The sequence below is a fragment of the Pan troglodytes genome, chromosome 19 (assembly GCF_028858775.2).
Source record: "Pan troglodytes isolate AG18354 chromosome 19, NHGRI_mPanTro3-v2.0_pri, whole genome shotgun sequence".
Classification (NCBI taxonomy): domain Eukaryota; kingdom Metazoa; phylum Chordata; class Mammalia; order Primates; family Hominidae; genus Pan; species Pan troglodytes.
In genome coordinates, this window is record NC_072417.2 from 47,803,449 (window position 1) to 47,825,607 (window position 22,159).

The 22,159-nt window shown below is 45.0% G+C and overlaps 1 protein-coding gene across 9 annotated transcripts in view; it reads right to left on the reverse strand.

Moving 5' to 3' along the window:
• DHRS7B (dehydrogenase/reductase 7B) overlaps window positions 1-22,159 on the reverse strand; it is a 64,518-nt gene that overhangs the window by 15,132 nt on the left and 27,227 nt on the right. For 6 of the 9 annotated variants that reach the window (XM_009432568.5, XM_054670983.2, XM_016930806.4 and 3 more), the window contains exon 2: window positions 4,120-4,298. In XM_009432568.5, the coding sequence (XP_009430843.4) occupies window positions 4,120-4,298 (179 nt within the window). Of the gene's footprint in view, window positions 1-4,119; window positions 4,299-7,417; window positions 7,595-9,840; window positions 10,142-22,159 lie in introns of those variants that run through there. The other 3 variants (XM_009432570.5, XM_054670979.2, XM_016930804.4) reach the window with 3 other exon arrangements.

Here is a 22,159-nt window from a genome sequence, read left to right on the forward strand (position 1 = left end):
TGTAAAAATGTTCTGGCCGGGCACAGTGGCTCATGCCTGTAATCTCAGCACTATGGGAAGCTGAGGCAGAAGGATTGCTTGAGCCCAGAAGTTTGAGACCAGCCTGGGCAACATAGGAATCTTGTCTCTACAAAAAATAAAAAATTAGCCAGGTGTGGTGGCGCATGCCTGTAGTCCCAGCTACTCAGGAGGCTAAGGTGGGAGGATCCCTTGAGCCTGGGAAGTCAAGTGAGCCATGATCACACCACTGTACTCCAGCCTGGGTGACAGAGCAAGACCTGTCTCAAAAAATAAAAATATGTGTAAATAATAATGTTCTAAAAACTGATGATGAAAACTGAAACATAGTTTTTTACTTTTTCTTTTTTTTTTGGATACAGGGTCTCGCTCTGCACCCAGGCTAGAATGCAGTAGTGTCATCATGGCTCTCTGCAGCCTCAACCTCCCAGGCTCAAGCGAGCCTCCACCTCAGGCTTCCAAGTTGCCGGGACTACAGGCACATGCCACCATGCTTGGCTAACTTTTGTAGAGATGAGGTTTCGCCATGTTGCCCAGGCTGGTCTAGAACTCCTGAACTCAAGCGATCCTCCTGCCTGGGCCTCCAAAAGTGCTGGGATTACAGGCATGAGCCACCGCACCCGGCCACATGCTGGTTTAAAGAGGCACTCCTGTCCTCACCTGAGGCATAGTCTCCCTTAAGTGCTCACCAGCAGATCTGCACAGGATACCTTGGCCCCTGGCTGACCCTGACCTGACACCAGTGAGCCACTGACTTGGTTCCAGACCGAATCTTAGAGGCCCAGGTGATTAGGTGGCACCCTAGCTCCTGGTTCATGGAAGGGAATGGCCTTTGCAGGCTAATTCCATCTCTGGGAGCCATGTGGTGATGGGCCAATGCTGCAGGGTCGGAGGATCAGGGCTGCCATCTCCTCAGCTGGGAAGGAAAGGTCAGAGGGGCAGGCGGTGTGTACTGGTCTGAACAGGCCTGCCCTTAGAGAAGTGTCAAACTTCCTTAAAGCTAGATGGGTTCAAAACATGGGAGGAGAAGAAACTCCTTCAGCACCAGGGGTCCTGAGAGGTCTGAGGGAAGGCTCCCTGACGTCTGTCTCATGGTGTGAAGCCTCCGTGTGCTCCACAGCTTCTTGTTCAGCTCCCCACACAGCATTTGCTCATCCCCCAGGCGCCTCTCCATACACCCGACAGTCTTCGGGAAAGAGGTGCTAAGTAGACTCAATCTAGACACACTATCTTCTTTGAAGGAGATGAGGTTGGTGTGTTCGTTGGCTCATCCCAACAAAGGGCAAAAGCCCGGAGAGAGCACCCACCCTGGGTAGTGAGGCCTGGTCCCAGCGCCCCAACCCTGCCTCCCTGGTGCGCTTCTCAGCAGAGCAGTAGAGCCCCCACAGGAATGAGGGGGGTGATGGCTGCACTCCAAGCCAGATGCCAGCATTCCTGAGGCTAGAACTGCTCATCCGGTTTATAAATCATTCCCAAAGGCTAGGAACCTTGGGCCCTGCTGGCTTCCTCACCCCATTTTGTCTTGTCCTGACCAATACCTAGGACATTTGTGAGGTGCCACCAAAGGGTGCAGACACAGAACCCTTCAAAGGTGGGAGTCCCGCTGGAGTCTAAACAGCTTTGGGGAGATGACTGCCTCAAATCTGTTTGAGTTTTGCTTCCTAGCAAAGCTAAAAAGAGAGGAAATGAAAGTTTGTGTAGGGAGTGACAGAAATGAAAACAACAGATTGGAAGGATTCCATTTTCATTTATTGAAAAGCTGATATTGGAAGGTAGGAGGGTCCAAGGAAAACAACTCCAAGGTACGATATGTGAAGGGCTGCAGATGACTGTCCAGTGCCGCTGGCACGCCTGGCTGGAAATCAACAGAGCTGTGCACAGCCCTGTGGCTAAAGCTGGAGGAAGGAGATATCCAGAACGTTCTGTTCCTTTAGTCAGTGGTCCCACAGTATTCTACAAGGACAAGCTCAAGAGGCTTAAGTACACAAAACAAGAGACAAGATAGGAGAAACACGGAAAACTGAAGACTCGTTGCATAACTCCAAACCTTCCGGGTGGCTGACACGGCAGGCAGAGCCACTGAGGACAGCATAGCTCTGCCTCCTCACAGAAGCAAGGCAACATCAGAACGTCCTTGGTGGCATCAACAGTGGCTGTACTTGACATGGCCAGTTAAGAACCTGCCCTACTTTATCTGGATGGAGGGACTCTTGTTCCCAAAAAGTTAAATGGGGCAGAATATAAGCAGTGACTGGAATCCAGGAAGGGCCTGACATCTTATGATACATAGACAGGTCTGGTGACCTCCGTGACATTTTCTGTTCCCTTCATAGTCTTGGTGTCAGGAGAGGAGATGCAGAATGAAGATGACAGCATGCTTCTCAAACATGCACGGATGGGAGCACGTGCGACTCAGAGCTCCACCTCTGCCAGCCCTCAAATGCTCTTCAAGGACTTTCACAAAATGCTTCTCTTTGAGCTCAAGAGAAGTGGCTGCTGACCACCCTATATATAGTAACTGAGTAAGGTCAGAGGACTGACGATGGCAAAGGGCCTGCAGACAGCTGTCCCTGCAAAGGTCTGGATATCCAATGACAGACATGGTGTTCATCCCTGGAGACCTCACCTAACATCCACAGTGGTGCACAAATGAATCCATACTCCCTAAAGCTTTCCCAAGCCACCCCTGGCCAACTGCAAGCCACTTCCACCACAAAGACCCACCTGCTTCTCTGTGTTCATGCAACACCCAACTGTATAAGTCCCTGCAGGACCGTGCTTCTCCCCTACCTCTGGGCCTGTCTGGAATGTTCTGTCTACTAGCCCACCTATTCCTTCTACCTGGCCATCTCCCCTGCTGAAGCTTTGAGACTGTGAGTTCTAGAGACAGAGATGTGGGTTTGACTCTAGGTTTTGTACCTTCTGGCTGGAAGTCCTAGTCATTCCTTCTCTGAATCTTAGCTGTGAGAAGTCAGTGAGATAATGCATGTAAAAGTGCTTAGCACAAGTCAGCACATATACATGTGCCTTGTTGCCACCAGGCTGGTTTGAGAGCATATGTTACTGCAATGGCAATATATTGAGATAAGTCCTTGCCTTTCTCCTTACAACAGACAACTGTGACCTCCTTGAAGGAAGGGACCCTGTCTTTCATCTGTTTGTTCTAGAACCTGACCCAGAGCTTCCCACTTTAGTGGGTACTCCATCAGCTCCAGCTGAGCTATCACCAACCAGAAGATGTAGCAGCGGGTGGGGTCACCACAATTCAGGGAACTCCTCAGCTTTCTTCCATGGAACTCAGAGTAAGCGTGGATGGCAGATGGTATGGTGTGTGCATGTGCAATGTGCCAAGTCAATATACGTGTGTGGCAGGAAAACAATGGAGCCCTGTAACTCAGAGGCTTCCAGAAATGGGAGAAGGGGGAACCCAGGTTTTGACACTCCAGGCCAGGGTCCCGGTACACCATTCCTGAGACTTAGAAGCTCATGGTGTTCACTGGGTTGGAATGGACCTAGATTGGAGACCCTGGAACAGCTGAGGCACCATTTATCCTGTCTTTGACCTTGTCTAGACCATGCTGAGGGGACAGCTGGGGGCCTGGCCTGGGATGGCAAGGCCCAGAGAAAGCATGCACCAAAGCTGTGAACCAGAGGCCCCAGCTGAATCTAGGAAAGGACATGTTTCATTTGGTCCTCATAGAGGTAAAAACACGTTTTAAGTTAGCTGTCCATATTTGGAAATTGGGAGATTTCACATAAAATTCCTACCTCAGCAAGCAGCTGAGGCTGAGCAGGACTGCCCTGTGAGGGGCAGGTATCCCATCCCACCCCACCCCACCCCACCCCACCCCACCCCACCCCCGGGGCCAGGCTGCTTCTCTCACACTTGCCTCCCACCCTGACGCTGAGTCATTTCTCACTGTGCCTTGGCTCCTGCTTTTTCCACTTGTACCAAGGACAGTGCCATCCGGCCCACTTCCCTTATCTGGCCTTCTGCTGCCGCTTCAGGCATTTGCGCTGGTGGTCCCCGTGCAGCTGGGCCGCTCCTCATCCCTGGCTGACTTACCCCTGCCCCCTGGCAGCACTGCCTCCAGGACCCACCTTTGCCCAGCCCTGAGGTGGCGCCTGTGATCACCACCACAGCATTCCGCAGGTAGGCCTTCCCGCGCACCCACTGCAGCAGCCGGAAGAGGCCGAAGACGCCCAGGCAGCCGAACAGCAGGGGCAGGATGGCTGTGGAGGTGATGAAGTCCATGGCCTTCACCTTCGGCAGACTCTTCCTGGAAGAACCAAAACCAAACACACCAGTGACAAAGTAGCAGAGTTCAGGGGACTTTCCCAGGCTCTTCCTCTCATCTGATATGAATCCCAGATCTCCCTCTGGACTCCAGCTCTAAGCCCTAGCAAGTATTGACTCAGGCCCTGCACCCTCGGCCGACTGTTCAGCATTGCAGAACTTTCTTCCTCTCAGTACTGACATGAGCAGACAGAAAAGCCACAGGCCTCATGCTGCCCCTCAGGGAACAAGCGGAGATTGCCATTCAGCCTAGGATGTAGTCACCCACAGTGTTACAGGAAGAGGTGGCGTGTCAGTACTCACCTGCCTCTCCTTCGGAAACCTGTGTTGGCCTTACCTCAAGTAACGCCTGTTTTCATTTTCAATCCCTGAATACTTGTGAAACTAGAAAGGGGTTTTTTGAGGAAAGGAAAAAGGAAGTCGTACCAATTCTTATCCTCTTCAGAGCAGACACTCAGAGGATGGACGTTTCTGGGTGGAGCAGCCCCTAGATTGTTACAGTGAGGGCCACAGATGGACTTCTGACCACAGGCCTCACAGACACCCAAAGGGGATTCAGTGCAGGGCCCTGCCCCAAGCACCAGCATGGGCTCCGGCCGGTGAGCGTGTTGCCCCGCTGTGCCTGTGGCATGTTCCTGCCCAGCATTCCCCAGTGAGCCATGAAATCTGGAGGCTGTATGAGTGTCTGTGCAACAGTGTGCAGTTGATTCTTAGAAAATGTGTTTTTCCCCACCTGCCCTTATTTCCCCTGAACCTCCCCCATTCCTCCGCATTCACCTGTCCTCCTGTGCCCAAAGCAGGAGATAAGAGGGGACACAGGGTTAAAGGAAGGCTGAGGAGGAGCTGGTGAGGACCGTGGTGAGCACCATGTGCTGTCGCTGGGAAGCAATGCCCTGGAAGGCCACTTGACGAGCGAGCCAGAGTCTATGAGACAAAAGGCCCCCCACAGTCCACCTCCAGGGCTGTGGTTTACGAGCACAGAATCCTTCTCAGGAAGGAAGAGGCTGGAATCCAAGAAAAGAGTTCTGGCAAACCAGACTGTAGCTCTAAATTATTCATAAGCTTGGAGCAATAATGTAAAACCCTCACCCACCTACTTAATATCCCATCTCAAGCCCACATGTAAAAAAAAATTCTGCTTCCTTTCGTAAGAGGACATCAACTCTGGATGCCAGAGTGAAGCCAGGAACACTGTGGACTCTCAACACACATCCATCTATGCACCAAGTTGCTTTGATCCTGAAGTTCATGTTTAGGGTGGCTGTCCCGATCTATGCTAAATTGCCCCCTACAAGAGGATTCTACTGCAACGGAACTGTCAACTGAACTAGATTAGCATTTACTTTTTCACCTGCTTTTCCAGATACACCTGAATTCTTAACCACCATAAAAAACAGCCACATTCTTGGACTGTAAAAATGACAGTTTCCCATCAACCGCCACTTAATCCACCTCTGAAAACACCTCAGCTACTATCTGCTGCGTGGATAAAGCTCCCTCTTGCCCTACACTATGCCAAGCCTCCATTGTATGAACTGGGGATTAAGGTGGTATCTAAAGCACCAAGCTTTTCACCCAGGCACTACTGGTACCATCCCTGCCCCAAGAGGAAGTTCTGACCAGGTGTTCTTGCCTGCAGGCTATGCTGGGTCCCAAGGACCCTTTGTGTGGAATCTGAGAAGTGCTCAGGAAAGGTGTAGAGTAGGCACCGAGGCCTGTGCCACTCCAGGGTTCTGTGGGTGCTGCCTGGAGTCCTGCACAGGACCAAGATCCTGAAAACAGGGAATGTGGGAGGGTTTCCTAGGGGAAGGAGGGATAAACAGTGGGAGGCAGGAATGGTTGCCATTTTGTTTATATAGCTTTACCAGAAAATTACAGCAATTGACAAAAGGCAAGAGAAGGTTCCAGGCAAGGATAGCTTAAAACTTGCATGTAATAAGCTGGTTGAGGGGTGGGGGCTTGGGAAGAGTTCAACCCGGCTGGATGGCTATTTGGTAAAAGCTTTTTTCTCACTGCAATCCCAGGTCTTTGTACCAGGTAGGTCTCAGGGTAGGACCACCCTGCCTTGTCCAGAATGGCCCAGGGCCCAGCCACTGCCCAGGATGAGCTTGAGGTGTGAAAGGGGTGGGGGCCTCAGCTCAGGGAAGGATAGTAGGGCTCAGCCTCTGGGGCCGGGACCCAGAGCCCCACTAGGCGTGTTGGGTGGAAACCCCTCCGAACACTCCTCCATGGGCCCCTGGAGGCCAGCGCCTGTGAAGTCCACCCAATTTCAAATTGACAACCTGGGGCTGAGGCACAGTGCCACCGAGGTCATGGGGGTCAAGAGCCAAGTATGCAGCCTGTCGCTTCCCAAAACTCAGAGACCACTTGAAAAACACTAACTGCAGCACAACAGCGGCAGTGCAGGGGTCATGAGGATGAACCCTCAAGCCAGCCTGGCTTGGGTGACACCCTGGCCCAGTCACTTGGCAGCCTGGCAAAGGGGCCTCACTGCCCTGGGCCTCAGTGTCCTCGCCTCTGAGCTGAAGTTGTGAGAGGACCTCCCTCCTGGGTTTGTTATGAGGTTGAATGAATTCATCTGTACACAGAGGGAACACAGCTGCCACCAGCATCATAATGACCACCACTAACTCAAAGTTCCTGGATCAGGACCTCACCTCCCAGCAATCCGACTCCCAAGACTGTCTGAAGGGACCCCTGGCTTGTGAAGAGTGGTTCTTTCCAAATAAAGGAAGCTCATTAAATGTATTAAGTGTCCAATGTTGTTTAACTTCTATATTTTCATAAACCTTTCAGTTTAATCAAATTAACAAATAGGAAAAAACTCCACAACATTGGCAGAAGTCAGGCTCTCATATCCCAAGTTTTGTGTTAGAAAATGTGGTTATCAAGGCCAGCAAAGCAGGAGAGAGCAGACAGGTACTAAAATGTCCCTCAACCCCGTTTTCACACCCAGGGAGGAGCAGGATGAAAATAAACCAGCCCAGCAAGGCTCCCCAGTGGAAGATGATTAAAGTTCCCAACAAATTGCACTTTCATGCAACCTAATTAAAACTCAAGCCAGGAATCTATGACATGAAGAAAAGAGAGAAAACTACACACCGTCTTGTACACTTCTGGGATTCCTTGAGCACCTGACACAACATCACAGGCCAGCCTTGGTCTCCTGGCCCTGGAGACCACTTTGCCTGAGGCCAACATGGCGCCGGGTGAATGGGATTCATCCTTGGCCCGGGCCGCTGTCTGTGGGGAGAGCGCACGTCTGCATTCAGTCTGGTAGGTTGCTATCGAATCAGAATGCAAAGCAAATTAAAAGCCAGTGCCAAGGCCAAACGCAGTGCCTCGCGCCTGTAATTCCAGCACTTTGGGAGGCTGAGGTAGGGGGATCGCTTGAGCCTGGGAATTCAAGACCAGCCCGGGCAACATGGTGAAATCCCGTCTCTACAAAAAACACAAAAACTAACCAGGTATGGTAGTGCACGTCTGTAGTCCCAGCTTCTTGGGAGGCTGAGGTGGGAGGATTGCTTGAGCCTAGGAAATTGAGGCTACAGTGAGCCAAGATTGCACCACTGCACTCCAGCCTGGGTGACAAAGTGAGGCCCTGTCTCAAAAACAAACAAAAAACAAAATCCAGTGCCAACTCTCCCCTGCTAACAAAGAATGACCATGGTGGGAAAAGACACCCCAGAGTGAGCCATTTATCTGAGAATCAGGTTCAATTCCAGCATAACTTTCCTGACCAGATGAAGTTGTTCATATTGATAATCCCGACTCTTTCCAGAGTTTTTCAAACTCTGAAAGCCCTCCTAATAGTTCTTCCACTATGCAGGGCATGTGGCCACACTGCTGGGCCTTCTTGGGTTCTTAGAGACAGCTGTGCCAACACTTTCCTAGCTTGTCTTTGGAAGTCAGGATGACCATGAGAGCTAGCCACGGAAAGCCCCACCACCTTGCTGTGGTGTCCAGGGCTTTCTACCAGCTAAAAGGACAGCTTCACAGTGGAAGAAAGGAACAGTGTTCTAGCTGGCCACATTTCCAGATTAGGAAATAAATCTACATAAAGCAAGGTCAAAGGGAGGCCTGTTTTCTTTGAAAATGGCATACAAGAAGGATTTATATATATGTATAAACTTTAATATATTTATCAATCATGCATTTTATACCAAAATCCTTATTAACTGCTTGTTTCAGATATATAGCCAGATCATGGACTGAGAAGGCAAGATTGATGGTATAAAAAGGGACTGGGAAAAAATATCTGGCTCACGATTTTCAGCATTTGGAGATCAGCTTGTAGAAAGAAGGGACAGAGTCTGTCTAGCACCACTGTGAGCCATGGCGGAAAGCAGGACAGAGACATGGGGAGAGAGAGTGAAGCCAGAAAAAGAAGGTGAGAGCCCCTCAAATAGAAACCATAGTGCACACGGCATCTGGAAGCAGAGGGCACCACCTACACATGGAATGTGTGCAGTCATAGTCACACTCTTAGTCCTTGGGCAAGAGACCTGAAACACGGTCTCACACTGATGAGACTCACGAACTGGCGTGAGGAAGGGAGAGAGCTCAGGGGCTCACATATTAATACTGTCTGCTTATATTTTCATCCTTTGCCAGATCCATGAGCTCTAGACCCAGGTTAAAAGAGTGCAAAGGTAGCAAAGTCCCGCTAAGGGTGAGGGTTCCTTGGGCCCGGGCAGCCAGAGTTCGGGGCTTCTCTCTGTGATTCTGCTGCTCCTTTACTTTCTGCTGAACCCACCACTGTGTAACTCCCTCACATCCATTTATGCAGCTCATCCACCCTTTAAAGGGCTTCTGGAACCTCAAATTAGACATGAGACTATCACCAAGAAATCAACTCTGAGCACAAATGTCACCCTTTATGTCATCCATTCCATTCCTTCTACTTTGGCCAAAATTCTCCCTTGCATTTCACAGACGGAATCCGTTCCTAAGATTCCTTTCTCTCAAGCATTTTTTTTTTAAAAGAACTGTTAATAAAAATAGGTTGTTGGAAGCTACTCAGAAACCACATATAGAAATTAAACTACTAACAGCCACATCTGAGAATCAAAGCAGGGGATCTCAAAACCCACCAAAGTTTTTTTTAAAAAGAACAATTTCAGGTCTGTAAGAAGGATTAGCCATGAAATAATTTGCCATGTTACACACAAGAAAATCAGGCTAAAGGGCAGAGAGGAGTTCCAACTGGAAGGAAAGACACTGAAATCACACGGCAAGGAGTGGCTTAGTATTGCTAAAGCAGTCAGGATCCTGCTCCCACAAACCTACACATACTCTTTTATTTTATAACCAATGGCCAGTTCTAATCAGCTGCTCTATTTAAGGTGACATAAACTATGGGTCATGCTTATGACCCATATCTTGAAATATATCTGAAAGCTTCTGTCATTTTCAGAAAGTAAAGGCAGGGTCAAACTGCCTTTTTTTTTTTTTAATCTCAAATGTCTGAGAAGCCACATTAAGGCTGCCTTCGACTGGAAAAAAAAAAAAGAACAATATCCTACCTCAGATGGCAGCTACCTTGCCAGTGGCGGTTCCTGGCGCCAGTGTCTTCTCTGGTCTTTTGACCTGGGCCAGAGGACACCTTCAGGTCAGCAAGCCCTCCCTGGAATGCCTGAACAAGCCACGGCAGAGTGGCCTGTGGGGTGTATTTTCAGAAGCCAGCCTTCAGCTCCCTGGTTTAAAAGAGTACAGGCTGGCTTTAGTAAAAATAAAACCTGAAGGAAGGCTGGAGATTTCAGACCAGGCTCCTGAGTGTTCAATCCTGGGAAAAGCAGCCACATTGAAGTGAGCTCTGCTCTCCAGAAAGATGCCAAGCACATGCTTCCCGGCAATCCTGTGAGGGGGGGCGGAGAAAGGTGCCAAAGCCCAGCCCCGGGCCCTGTAATATGATGGCACAGGAGTGCGGTGACAACGAACAGGAGGCAGAGCCTGCGCCAAGTCTGTTCATTATGGCCTAAAGCCCTCCTTATCAATTATAGCACTTACTATGGCTACCTAGGAACTTGGACACACACAATTTTGGTTTTTAATGTGGTTTTTTTTTTTTTTTTGGAGACGGAGTCTTGCTCTGTTGCCCAGGCTGGAGAGCAGTGCCGCGATCTTTGCTCACTGCAACCTCCACCTCCTGGGTTCAAGTAATTCTTCTGCCTCAGCCTCCCGCGTAGCTGGGACTACAGGCGCACGCCACCACACCTGGCTAATTTTTGTATTTTTAGTAGAGACGGGGTTTCACCATACTGGCCAGGCTGGTCTCGAACTCCTGACCTTGTGATCTGCCCACCTCAGCCTCCCAAAATGCTGAGCCACCACGTCCGGCCTTAATATGCTTCTTAAAGTGAATTTAGATCAGGCACAGTTGACTCACACCTGTAATCTCACCATTTTGGGAGGCCAGGATGGGTGGACTGCTTGAGCTCACAAGTTTGGGACCAGCCTGGGCAACAGCGAAACCCCATCTTTACCAAAAATTAAAAATTAGCCAGGCATGGTGGCACGCGCCTGTAGTCCCAGCTACTTGGGAGGCTGAAGTGGGAGGACAGCTTGAACGCAGGAGGTGGAGATGGTGCCATTGCACTCCAGCCTGGGTGACAGAGTGAGACCCTGTCCCAAAAAAAAGAAAAAAAAAAAGTAAATATAGTGTTACCAGAAGACACTGGAATAATGTCACTCTCTTTCCTAGAAAACACACCAGAGCCCCAGGCCTCCCGCACCCACCCCTGACAGAAACTGGACAAGGCACTGACTGTGGTGGTGAAGAAGAGAAAACACCAAGCCAGCATGGGGGAGGGGGACAAGACCACCATGCTGCATACTTGCTGTGCAACACAGGCAGATTCATTCACTACTTGAAACTAAGCACACTCACCTCAGAATGGGGATGATCGCTCCAATAGGAAAATGCATAGGAAAGCACTTTGTAAATATGAAAATCTTGAACAACTGTGCTGTTGAATCATAAACTGACTGAAAAAAGGCAATTCCCAGAGAGGATTTCAGAAACGTTCCAAGCAATAGCAGCCAAGCTGGCAACTTTAAGGGCTCATCATGTTTGAGTATGTTTGGTAGAAAGACCAACCGTATTCCTTCACACCCACACCAGGGATCACCTCAGATCCTGGATGTCGTGCACTCATCCACTCAACTACACTTCTCAAGTGCCCTCTGGTACCAGGCACTGGGCTAGGGCTGGGGTGGAGGGCAATGAACAAAGGAGAAAAGCTGTCTGACCTCATGGAGGCAGCCCCTATGGAAGACTGACAATATACAAAGAAACACAAAAATTAAATAATTGTGATAATGAAAGAAACAATCAATGTGAAACAACACAGAGTAGTGGGCTGTCCAAAGTACAAGCCTTGCCTGAAGACTTCATTCAAAGTCAAAACAATTCAAACTGCTGTGCTGGCCGAACACCGCACCTGGCCGAGGCCACTGCTGGTTTGTGACTCCTAAATCAGATTATTGTCTTTAAAAATTACATATAACAACAGCAACAAGACAGACAAGATGCCAACATAAATATGAGGTCAGAAATCTAGGAGTTCAGAAATCTAGTTTAAAGGGAGATGCTACAGCGTCAACTAGAGTATCTAAGAGGAACTATCTACAGGCATCAGTTTCAGAAACTTAATTAAGCAAGGCTGGCCCAGTGGCTCATGCCTGTAATCCCCAGCTACTCAGGAGGCTGAGGCGGGAGGACTGCTTGAGCCCAGGAGTTTGAGACCAGCCTGGGCAACAGAGTGAGACCCCGTCTGTATAAAAAAAGTGAAAAAAGTAGCCAGGTGTGGTGGCATGCACCTGTAGTCCCAGCTACTCAGGAGGCTGAGGTGGGAGGATTGCCTGAGCCCAGGAGTTTGAGGTTATAGTGAGCTATGATGATGCCACTGCACTCCAGCCTAGGAGACAGAATGACACCCTGTCTCAAAAAAAAAAAAAAAAAAAAAAAAGCACAACAATTGACAATATCTGCACTCAAGATTGAGCAGCATAGCCAGGTGCTGTGGCTCATGCCTGTAATTTCAGCCCTTTAGGAGGCCAAGACAGGAGGATCACTTGAGCTCAGGAGCTTGAGACCGGCCTGGGCAACATGGTAAAACCCCGTCTCTACCAAAAATACAAAAATTAGCAGGGCATACTGGCACATGTCTGTGGTCCTAGCTACTTGGGAGGCTGAAGTGGGAGGATCACTTGAGACCCAGAAGTAGAGGCTGCAGTGAGCTGTGATCACACCCTAAGGATGTGGAGCTTGGATATCAGCGAATCAACAAGACCCAGCCCCTGATGCCACTGTGTGTGTGGACTAAGCCAGTGAGAACAATCAGTAACAAACATTTAATTACCATGTGGCAAGGGCTACAAGGAGGCCACCTGATGCAATTTTAAGCACCTAGGTAATCCGGTCATTTATATTGCTTTTCCATCCACTAAAATGCCTTATAACATTTCATGGGATTTTCTTCACGGCGGCATTGAAGTGGGGACAGAAGAGACCTCATTACTAACACTTCACTGCAAGCAGACTCTGGGAGATTTGTAGCATGAATAGAAACACAACAAAAGCAGTTTTACTTTCTGATATGCTTTTTAAAGGGAACTCAATTCACTGAAATAGAGTGGTCAGCACAAAGACTCAAGAAGTAAAATACACAGAACTGACAAAAACTCCAGAAGTAAATGTCCCCCTAGTGTCCTGACAACGTACCAAAGCCATTTCTAATTTAACTTGATTATTTAGATTATACCTGTGTTTTTTGGTTTTTTTTGTTTTTTTTTTTTTGAGACAGTCTCGCTCTGTCACCCAGGCTGTAGTGCAGTGGCGTGATCTCGGTTCACTGCAACCTCTGCCTCCCGGGTTCAAGCGATTCTCCTGCCTCAGCCTTCTGAGTAGCTGGGATTACAAGTGCCCGCCACCACAACCAGCTAATTTTTGTGTTTTTAGTAGAGACGGGGTTTCTCCATGCTGGCCAGGCTGGTCTCGAAGTCCTGACCTCAGATGATCCACTCACCTCAGCCTCCCAAAGTGCTGAGATTACAGGCGTGAGCCACTGTGCCCGGCCTAAACCTGTATTTTAAATGGTACCAAGCATGTTCAAGAAATATTAAATAATAATTTTAAGAGCCTTCATTATAGAAAACACTCTCAATGCTAAATACTTTTTGATAAGTAGAAAGCAGAAGAAAAATTGGGTCTCTAGAAGTTTGTTCTTGCCTGCTGTCCTCTTTGATAACTCCTATCCAATCTTCAAGTCCTGCTTGGGCACTATCTCCCTGAAACCTTTCAAGCCACCCAGCAACCCTGCCCTCCATATCTGGACAGGGTTAATCACTTCCTTTTCAGTGTAGCCTCCATAGCATCTCACAAAACATCACAATGATTTCCCTTCACTGCCACGTGCCTCCCAAGACAGCAGTTCTCTGAGGGTCTGGCCTTTTATTCTGACTCCCACACCATCTATGTGGTGAGAACTTCATAAATGTTTGTTGAATAAGATTGTATCATGGAAATAATCTAATCCAATACCATCAGATTACAGAAAAAAACAGAGCCCAGATGTGTTGTTTTATTTGCCTACACTCAGTATTAAACAGAATCCTGAAGAACAAATGTTCTCACAGTCCATTTTAACTACTCGCCAGTTGCCATAAGAAAAGCAAACATTCCTGCAGCTTTATCTCAGCAAAATATCACTAAAACGAATTACGGCAAACAAATCACATCCCAGAGCAAAAGTATGTCATTAAGTGTTGCTTAATTTCATGTAGTCTCATGGTTGAAATCATAATACTTTGAATTCTAACAAATTCCTGTCTTGGTTTCCTCACGAAGTTAGATAAATCATCATGTCTCTGTTGGCTCCCTTTCTCTCAGACAAATGTGCCTTACTGTAATTTATCTAGGATGATGGCTCACCCTGAATTCCAAGTTATTTTTAGAGCTGTGTGGAAAACATTTTTGTGAAATTTAACTAGAAAATGCTCTTTATTCTAAGGGAGGTTTTGAAAGTTTATATAACAACTCTCCTGAAAACGTTTAGTACACTGACTTTTAATGCCAGCAAACACAGAGGAGGAAGGGCACATGCGGGAAGAACTGACTGGGAAGCAAAGTGTCATGAGCTGAGAAGGCTGTGCCACTCCCAACATCTATGATTTCATTTAAAAATAGCCTAGCAGGTGCCCTATCACTTTCTTTTACCAAGCGTCCTAGCAAATATTTCCTGAGGACACGGCTGTGTCTCTTTCGGACAGTCATACAGTAAGTAATCAATCTATTTCACCCACTGTTAGATTTCCCACTTTTCTTCACAGATACATGTCTTCTCTTCTTATTTCTCTCACAAGGCCCTCTTCCTGGGGATTCAAGATAATGTCTGGAGTCATTTCCTTTTAGCCTAAAGGACTTCCTTTAATACAGCATTTCTTGAAGGACAAATCTACAATCTACCAATTATCTCAGTCTTTGTTTATATGGGAATGTCTTTATCTTACCTTCAATTTTGAAGGATAGTTTTAGATTCAGAATTTCATGTATATTCTTTGAACATACTGTTCTACTGCCTCATAGCTGCCATTTTTTTTATTAATAAAATTTCTAAGACAAACTTTAGGTTCACAGGAAAACTGAGCGGAAAGTAGAGTTCCCATACACCCCTGTGTCCACACAAGTACAGCCTCCCCCATTATCCACATCCCCCACCGGTGTTACACTGTTAAAACCCATGCGCCTATGCTGTCACATCATTGTTACCCAGAGGGCAAAGTTTACATTAGTGCCCACTCTCAGTGCTATGCATTCTCTTGGTTTGGACAAATGTATACTGACATATATCTATCATTGTAGTTTCATACAGAATAGTTTCACTGCCCTAAAAATCCTCTGTGCTCCACCTATTCATCTCTCCCTCCTCCCCAACCCATGAACCTTTAACTATCTCCACAGTTTTGCCTTTTCCAGAATGTCATATACTTGGAAACATATGGTACATAGCCTTTCTGGATTGACTACTTTCACTTAGTAATATACATTTCAGTTTCCTCCATGTCTTTTCATAGCTTCATAGCTCATTTTTTTTTAGTACTGAATAATATTCAGTTGTCTGGATGTACCAGAGTTTATACATTCAAAGACATCTTGGTGGCTTCGAAGTTTCGGCAATTATGAATAAAGCTGCTATAAACATGTGTGTGCAGGTTTTTGAGTAGATATACGTTTTCAGTTTATCTGGGTAAATATCAAGGGGTGTGATTACTGTGGTGTATGTTAAGAGTACATTTCATTTTGTAAGAAACTACCAACTGTCTTCCAAAGTGGGTATAGCATTTTGCATTCCCACTAGGAATGAATAAGAGTTTCTATTGCTCCACTTCCTTGCTAGCATTTGGTGATGTCAATGTTCTGGATTTTGGCCATCCTATTTAGTGGTGGTATCTCACTGTCATTTTAATTTGCATTTCCCTTATGAAATACGATGCAGAGCATCTTTTCATATGCTTATTTGCCACTTGTATATTTTCTTCACTCAGGTCTCTTCAGATATTTTGTCCATTTTTTTTTATTGTGTTGTTCATTTTTAATTTTTTAAATTTTTTTATTTTTGAGACAGAGTCTAACTTTGTCGCCCAGGCTAGAGTGCACTGGCATGATCTTGGATCATTGCAACCTCCGCCTCCTGGGTTCAAGCGATTCTCCTGCCTCAGCCTTCCGAGTAGCTGGGATTACAGGCCCACACCACCATGCCCGGCTAATTTTTGTATTTTTTTTAGTAGAGACAGGGTTTCACCATGTTGGCCCAGCTGGTCTCGAACTCATGACATTGTGATCTACCCACCTCGGCCTCCCAAAATGCTGGGAATACAGGCGTGAGCCAACATGCCAGGCCTAATTTTTGTATTTTTAGTAGAGACAGGGTTTCACCATGTTGGCCAGGCTGGTCTTGAACTCCTGACCTCAAATGATCCACCACGTCAGCCTCCCAAAGTGCTGAGATTACAGGCATGAACTACCATGCCTGGCCCTATTTTTCATTGATGAGTTTTAACAGTTCTTTGTATAATTTAGATAATAGTCCTTTTTTTTTTTTTTTTTTTTTTTGAGACAGGGTCTTGCTCTGTGACCCAGGCTGGAATGCAGTGGCTCACTGCCACCTCAACTTCCTGGTCTCAAGGGATTCTCCTGCCTCAGCTTCCCAAGTAGCTAGGACTATAGGCACACACCACTGTGACTAGCTAACTTTAAAAAAAATTTTGCAGAGACAGGGTCTTGCCATCTTGCCCAGGCTGGTCTCAAACTCCTGAGCTCAGTGATCCTCTCATCTTGGCCTCCCAAAGTGCTGGGATTATAGACATGAGCCACCATTCCAACTGATAACAGTCCTTTAAAATGTGTCTTTCGAAAATATTGGCCAGGTGCGGTGGCTCACACCTGTAATCCCAACATTTTGGGAGGCCAAGGCAGCAGGATCATGAGGTCAGGAGCTTGAGACCATCCTGACCAACACAGTGAAACCCCGTCTCTACTAAAAATACAAAAAAAAAAAAAAAATTAGCCGGGCGTGGTGGTGCACTCCTGTAATCCCAGATACTCAGGAGGCTGAGGCAGGAGAATCACTTGAACCCGGGAGGCGGAGGTTGCAATGAGCCAAGATCACGCCACTGCACTCTAGCCTGGGCGACAGAGCAAGACTCCGTCTTTAAAAAAAAAAAAAAGAAAGAAAGAAAAAGAAAATATTTTCTACTAGTCTGTGGTTTGTCTTCTCATTCTCTTGACATAGTCTTTCTCAGACTAGAAGTTTTTAATTTTAATGAAGTCCAGTTTATCAATTATTTCTTTCCTGGATCATGCCCAAAAGTCACCACCATACCCGAGGTCATCAAATTTTCTCTTATGTTATCTTCTAGCAGTTTCATAGTTTTGCATTTTACATTTAGGTCTATGATCCATTTTGAGTTAACTTTTGAGAAAGTTGTGAAGTCTGTGTTTAGATTTTTTTTTTTTTTTTTGCATGCAGATAGTGTTTCAATCTGCTGAAAAGACTATCTTTTCTCCATTGTCAAACATCAGTTGGCTCTATTTATGTGAGTCTATTTCTGGGCTCTCTATTCTGTTCCATTGATCTACTTGTTGTTTCACCAATATCACTGTCCTGATTAATGTAGCTTTATACTAAGTCTTGGAGTCAGGTAGCGTCAGTCCTCTAACTTGTTTCTCCTACAATATTGAGTTGGTTATTCTTGGTCTTTTGCCTTTCCACATAAACTTTATAATCAGTTTGTCAATATCCATAAAATGACTTGCTGGGATTTGGATTGGGATTGCATTGACTCCATAGATAAGCTAGGAAGAAATTATATCTTGACATTATTGAGTTGTTCTATCTGTGAACATGGAATATCTATTTAGTTGATACATTTCATCACAGTTTTATAGTCTGCCTCATTAAAAAACTTGTTCATACTTAATGTCTTTTTAATTTCAAATTCTACTTGTTCACGGCTGGTATACAGAAAAGTGATTCATGTTTATACATTAACCTTGTATCCTGCAACTTTTTGGAGTTTTTACATAAATGATTGCCATCTGTGAACAAATACATTTTCATTTCTTCCTTCCCAATCTCTACAATTTTTATTTCATTTTCTTGTCTTACTGCACTATATAGGACTTCCAGTATGATGTTAAAAAACAGTAATGATTCAATATGAGATTTGGGTGGGAAAAATTTTTTTTAAAGCAGTGGTGAGAGGGAACATCCTTGCCTTGTTCTTGATCTTAGTGGGCAAGCTGAGTTCTTCACCATTAAGTATGATGGCTGTAGTTTTTCTTAAGTATTTATCAAGTTGAGGGAGTTCCCCTCTACTCCGATTTGCTGAGAGTTTTAATCATGAATCAGAGATAGATATTGTCAAATACTTTCTCTGCAGCTACTGATATGATCATGTGACTTTTTTTCCTCTTTAGTTTGTTGATGTGATGGATTATTATTATTATTATTTTCAGACAGGGTCTCACTCTGTCAACCAAGCTGGAGTGCAGTGGTGCAATCTCAGCTCATTGCAGCCCTTACCTCCCAGGCTTAAGTAATTTTTCTGCCTCAGCCTCCTGAGTAGCTGGCACTACAGTAGTGTGCCACCACACCTGGGTCATTTTTGTAGAGACGGGGTTTCACCATTTTGCCTCCCAAAGTACTGGGACTACAGGAATGAGCCACCGCCTCCAGCCAGATTACATTAGTTTTGTTTTGTTTTGAGACAGGGTCTCACTTTCTTGCCCACACTGGAGTGCAGTGGTATGATCACAACTCACTGCACCCTCAACTGCCCAGGCTCAAGCAGTTCTCCCACCTTAGCCTCCTAAGTAGCTGAGACCACAGGTGTACACTACCACACCTGGCTGATTTTATTATTTGTAGAGATGAGGTCTTGCTCTGTTGCCCAAGCTGGTCTTGAATTCCTGGCCTCACGCAATTCTCCCACTTCAGCCCTCCCAACGTGCTGGGATTACAAGCATGAGCACTGTGCCTAGCCTGATTTGAATATTGAACCAGACTTACACATCTTGGATAAATCCCACTTGGTCATGGTCTTGGTCATTTTCATACATTATTGCATTCAATTTGCTAATATTTTGTTGAGGATATTTGCATCTATGCTCATGAGAGACATTGGTACATATTTTTATTTTCTTGTAGTATCTTTGGTTTTGGTATTAGGGTAATGGAAGTCTCATAGGTTGAGTTAGAAAGTATTCTCTCTGCTTCTATCTCCTGGGAGAGATTGTAGAGAATTGGTATAATTCTTTCTTAATTATTTGGTAGAATTCATCAGTGAATCTATCTGGGCTTGGTGCTTTCTGTTGGGAAAGTTATTATTATTGATTCCATTTCTCTAATAGATACAGGCCCGTTCAGAGTGTCTATTTCTTATTGCGTGAGTTTTGGCAGATTGTCTTTTCATGGAATTGGTCTATTTCATCTAGGTTATCAAGAAATGATAACCTAGTTATCATAATAACAGAGTTATTCATAGCATTCTTTTTTTTTTTTTTTTTTGAGACGGAATTTTGTTCTTGTCACCCTAGCTGGGGTGCAATGGGATGATCTCAGTTCACTGCAACCTCCACCTCCCAGGTTCAAGCGATTCTCCTGCCTCAGCCCCCCGAATAGCTGGGATGACAGGTGCATGCCACCACGTCCAACTAATTTTTGTATTTTCAGTAGAGACAGGGTTTCACCACGTTGGCCAGGCTAGTCTCGAACTCCTGACCTCAGGTGATCCACCTGCCTTGGCCTCCTAAAGTGCTGGGATTACAGGCATAAGCCACCACACCCGGCTTATTTTTTTTATTATAATTATTTTTTGAGATGGAGTCTCGCTCTGTTACCCAGGATAGAGTGCAGTGGTGCAATATTGGCTCAATGCAACCTCTACCTCCCAGGTTCAAGCGATTCTCCTGCCTCAGCCTCCCAAGTAGCTGGGATTACAGGTGCACAACACCATGCCTGGCTAACTTTTGTATTTTTGTAGAGATGTGGTTTCACCATGTTGGCCAGGCTGGTCTCAATCTCCTGATCTTAGGTAATCCACCTGCCTCTGCCCCCCAAAGTGCTAGGATTACAGGCGTGAGCCCCCACGCCCGGCTACATTTATTATTCTTTTGATGTCCATGGGCTCTGTGGTGATGTCCTTGCTTTCATTTCTGATATTAGTCATTTGTGCCTTAGTTTTTTAGCTAACTTTCTTAGCTGGACTAGAGGCTTATTGATTTTATTTATTATCTTTTCAAAGAACGAGCTTTTAGTTTTGTTGGTTTTCTGTACTGATTTCCTATTCTCAATTTCATTGATTTCTGCTCTAATTTTTATTATTTTTCTTCTGCTTACTTTGGATTTAATTTTCTCTTCTTTTTCTAGTTGCCTAAAGTATAAACTTAGATTGTTGATTTTAGATCTTTCTTCTTTTCTAATACATACATTCAATGCTATAAATTTCCCTCTAAGCACTGCTTTTGCTGCATTCTACAAATTTGGTAAGGTTTTCATTTTCTTTTACTTCAAAATATTTTCAGTTTTCTCTTGAGATTTCTTCTTTAACCCATGTGTTATTTACAAGTATGTTGTTTAATCACTAACTATTTGGGGGATTTCCAGTTATCTTTCTGTTACTGATTTCTAGTTCAATTCCATCGTGGTCTGGAAGCAGACAATGTATTTCTGTTCCTTTATATTTATTAAGGTGTGTTTTGTGGCCTAGAATGTGGTCTAAGTGAATGTTTCATTCACTTGGGAAGAATGTATAATCTGCTATTGTTGGACAAAGTAGTTTATACATGTTAACTATATCCAATTGACCGCTGTTGAGTTGAACTATGTTCTTACTAATTTTCTGCATGCCAAATCTGTCTTTCTGATAAAGGAGCATTGAAGTCTCCAAATACAATAGTGGATTCATCTCTTTCTCCCTGCAGTTCCATCAGTTTTTGCCTCACATATTTTGATGCTCTATTATGTGTATATACATTAAAGATTATTGTCTTATTGGAGGATTGATCTGCGGTCATAATGTAATGCTCTTTAACCCTGATAACTTTCCTTGCTCTGTAGTCTACTCTGTGTAGAAATATAGCTACTCCCACTTTCTTTAATTAATGTTAGTATGGTGGATCTTTTTTCATCTCTTTATGTTTAATCTATATGTGTCTTTATACTTAAAGTTGGTTTCTTATAGACAACATATATTTGGGTCTTATTCTTTGATAAACTCTCACAATCTCTGCCTTTTAAATGATGTAACTGACAAAACCACTGACATTTAAAGTGATTATTGACATAGCTGGATTAATAGCTACCATATTCGTTAATTTTTTTTTCATTTGTTACCCTTGTTCTTTGCTCCTCTTTTTGTCTTCCACAGTTCTTCTGCCCACTGTGGTTAACTGAGCATTTTATATGATTCTATTTTCTCTCCTTTCATAGCTTATCAACTATGCTTCTTTTTTTAAAAAAACTTTTTTTAGTGGTTGCCCTAGAGTTTACAGTATACATTTCCAATGAATCCAAGTCCACTTTCAAATAACACTATATCACTCCACAGGCATTGCAAGTATCATATAATAACAAAATACTCCTGATTCTTCCCTCTCTTCCCTTACACTGTTGCTGTCATTCATTTCACTTATAACTAAAAATACATAAACACATATTTATGTTCATTTATATACATAATGTATTGGTATATAAAAGCATACATAATAAAATACATTGTTGCTATGATTATTTTGAACAAACTTTTATCTGTTAGGTCAATTAGGAATAAGAAAAATAATGCTTTTCTTTTACCTTCACTTATTCTTTTTCCAATGTTGTTCTTTTATGTAGATCAGAGTTTCTGACTCGTATCATTTTCTTTCTCTCTGAAAAACTTTTTACATTTCTTGCAAGGCAGGTCTACCGGCAACAAATTCCTCCAATTTCATTTATTTATTTTTGGTCTGAGAAAGTCTCTATTTCTCCTTTGCTTTTGAAGGATAATTGTGCAGGGTACAGAATTCCAGGTTGGTGGGTTTTTTTCTCTCTCTACGCTTTAAATATTTCACACCATTCTCTTCTCATTTGCATAATTTCTGAGAAGTCAGATGTAATTTTTTTTTTTTTTTTTGGAGAGAGAGCTTGGCTCTTGTCTCCCAGGCTGGGATGCAATGTCACGATCTCGGCTCACTGCAGCCTCCACCTCCTGGATTCAAGCAATTCTCCTGCCTCAGCCTCCAGAGTAGCTGGGATTACAGGTGCATGCCACCATACCCAGTTAATTTTTGTATTATTAGTA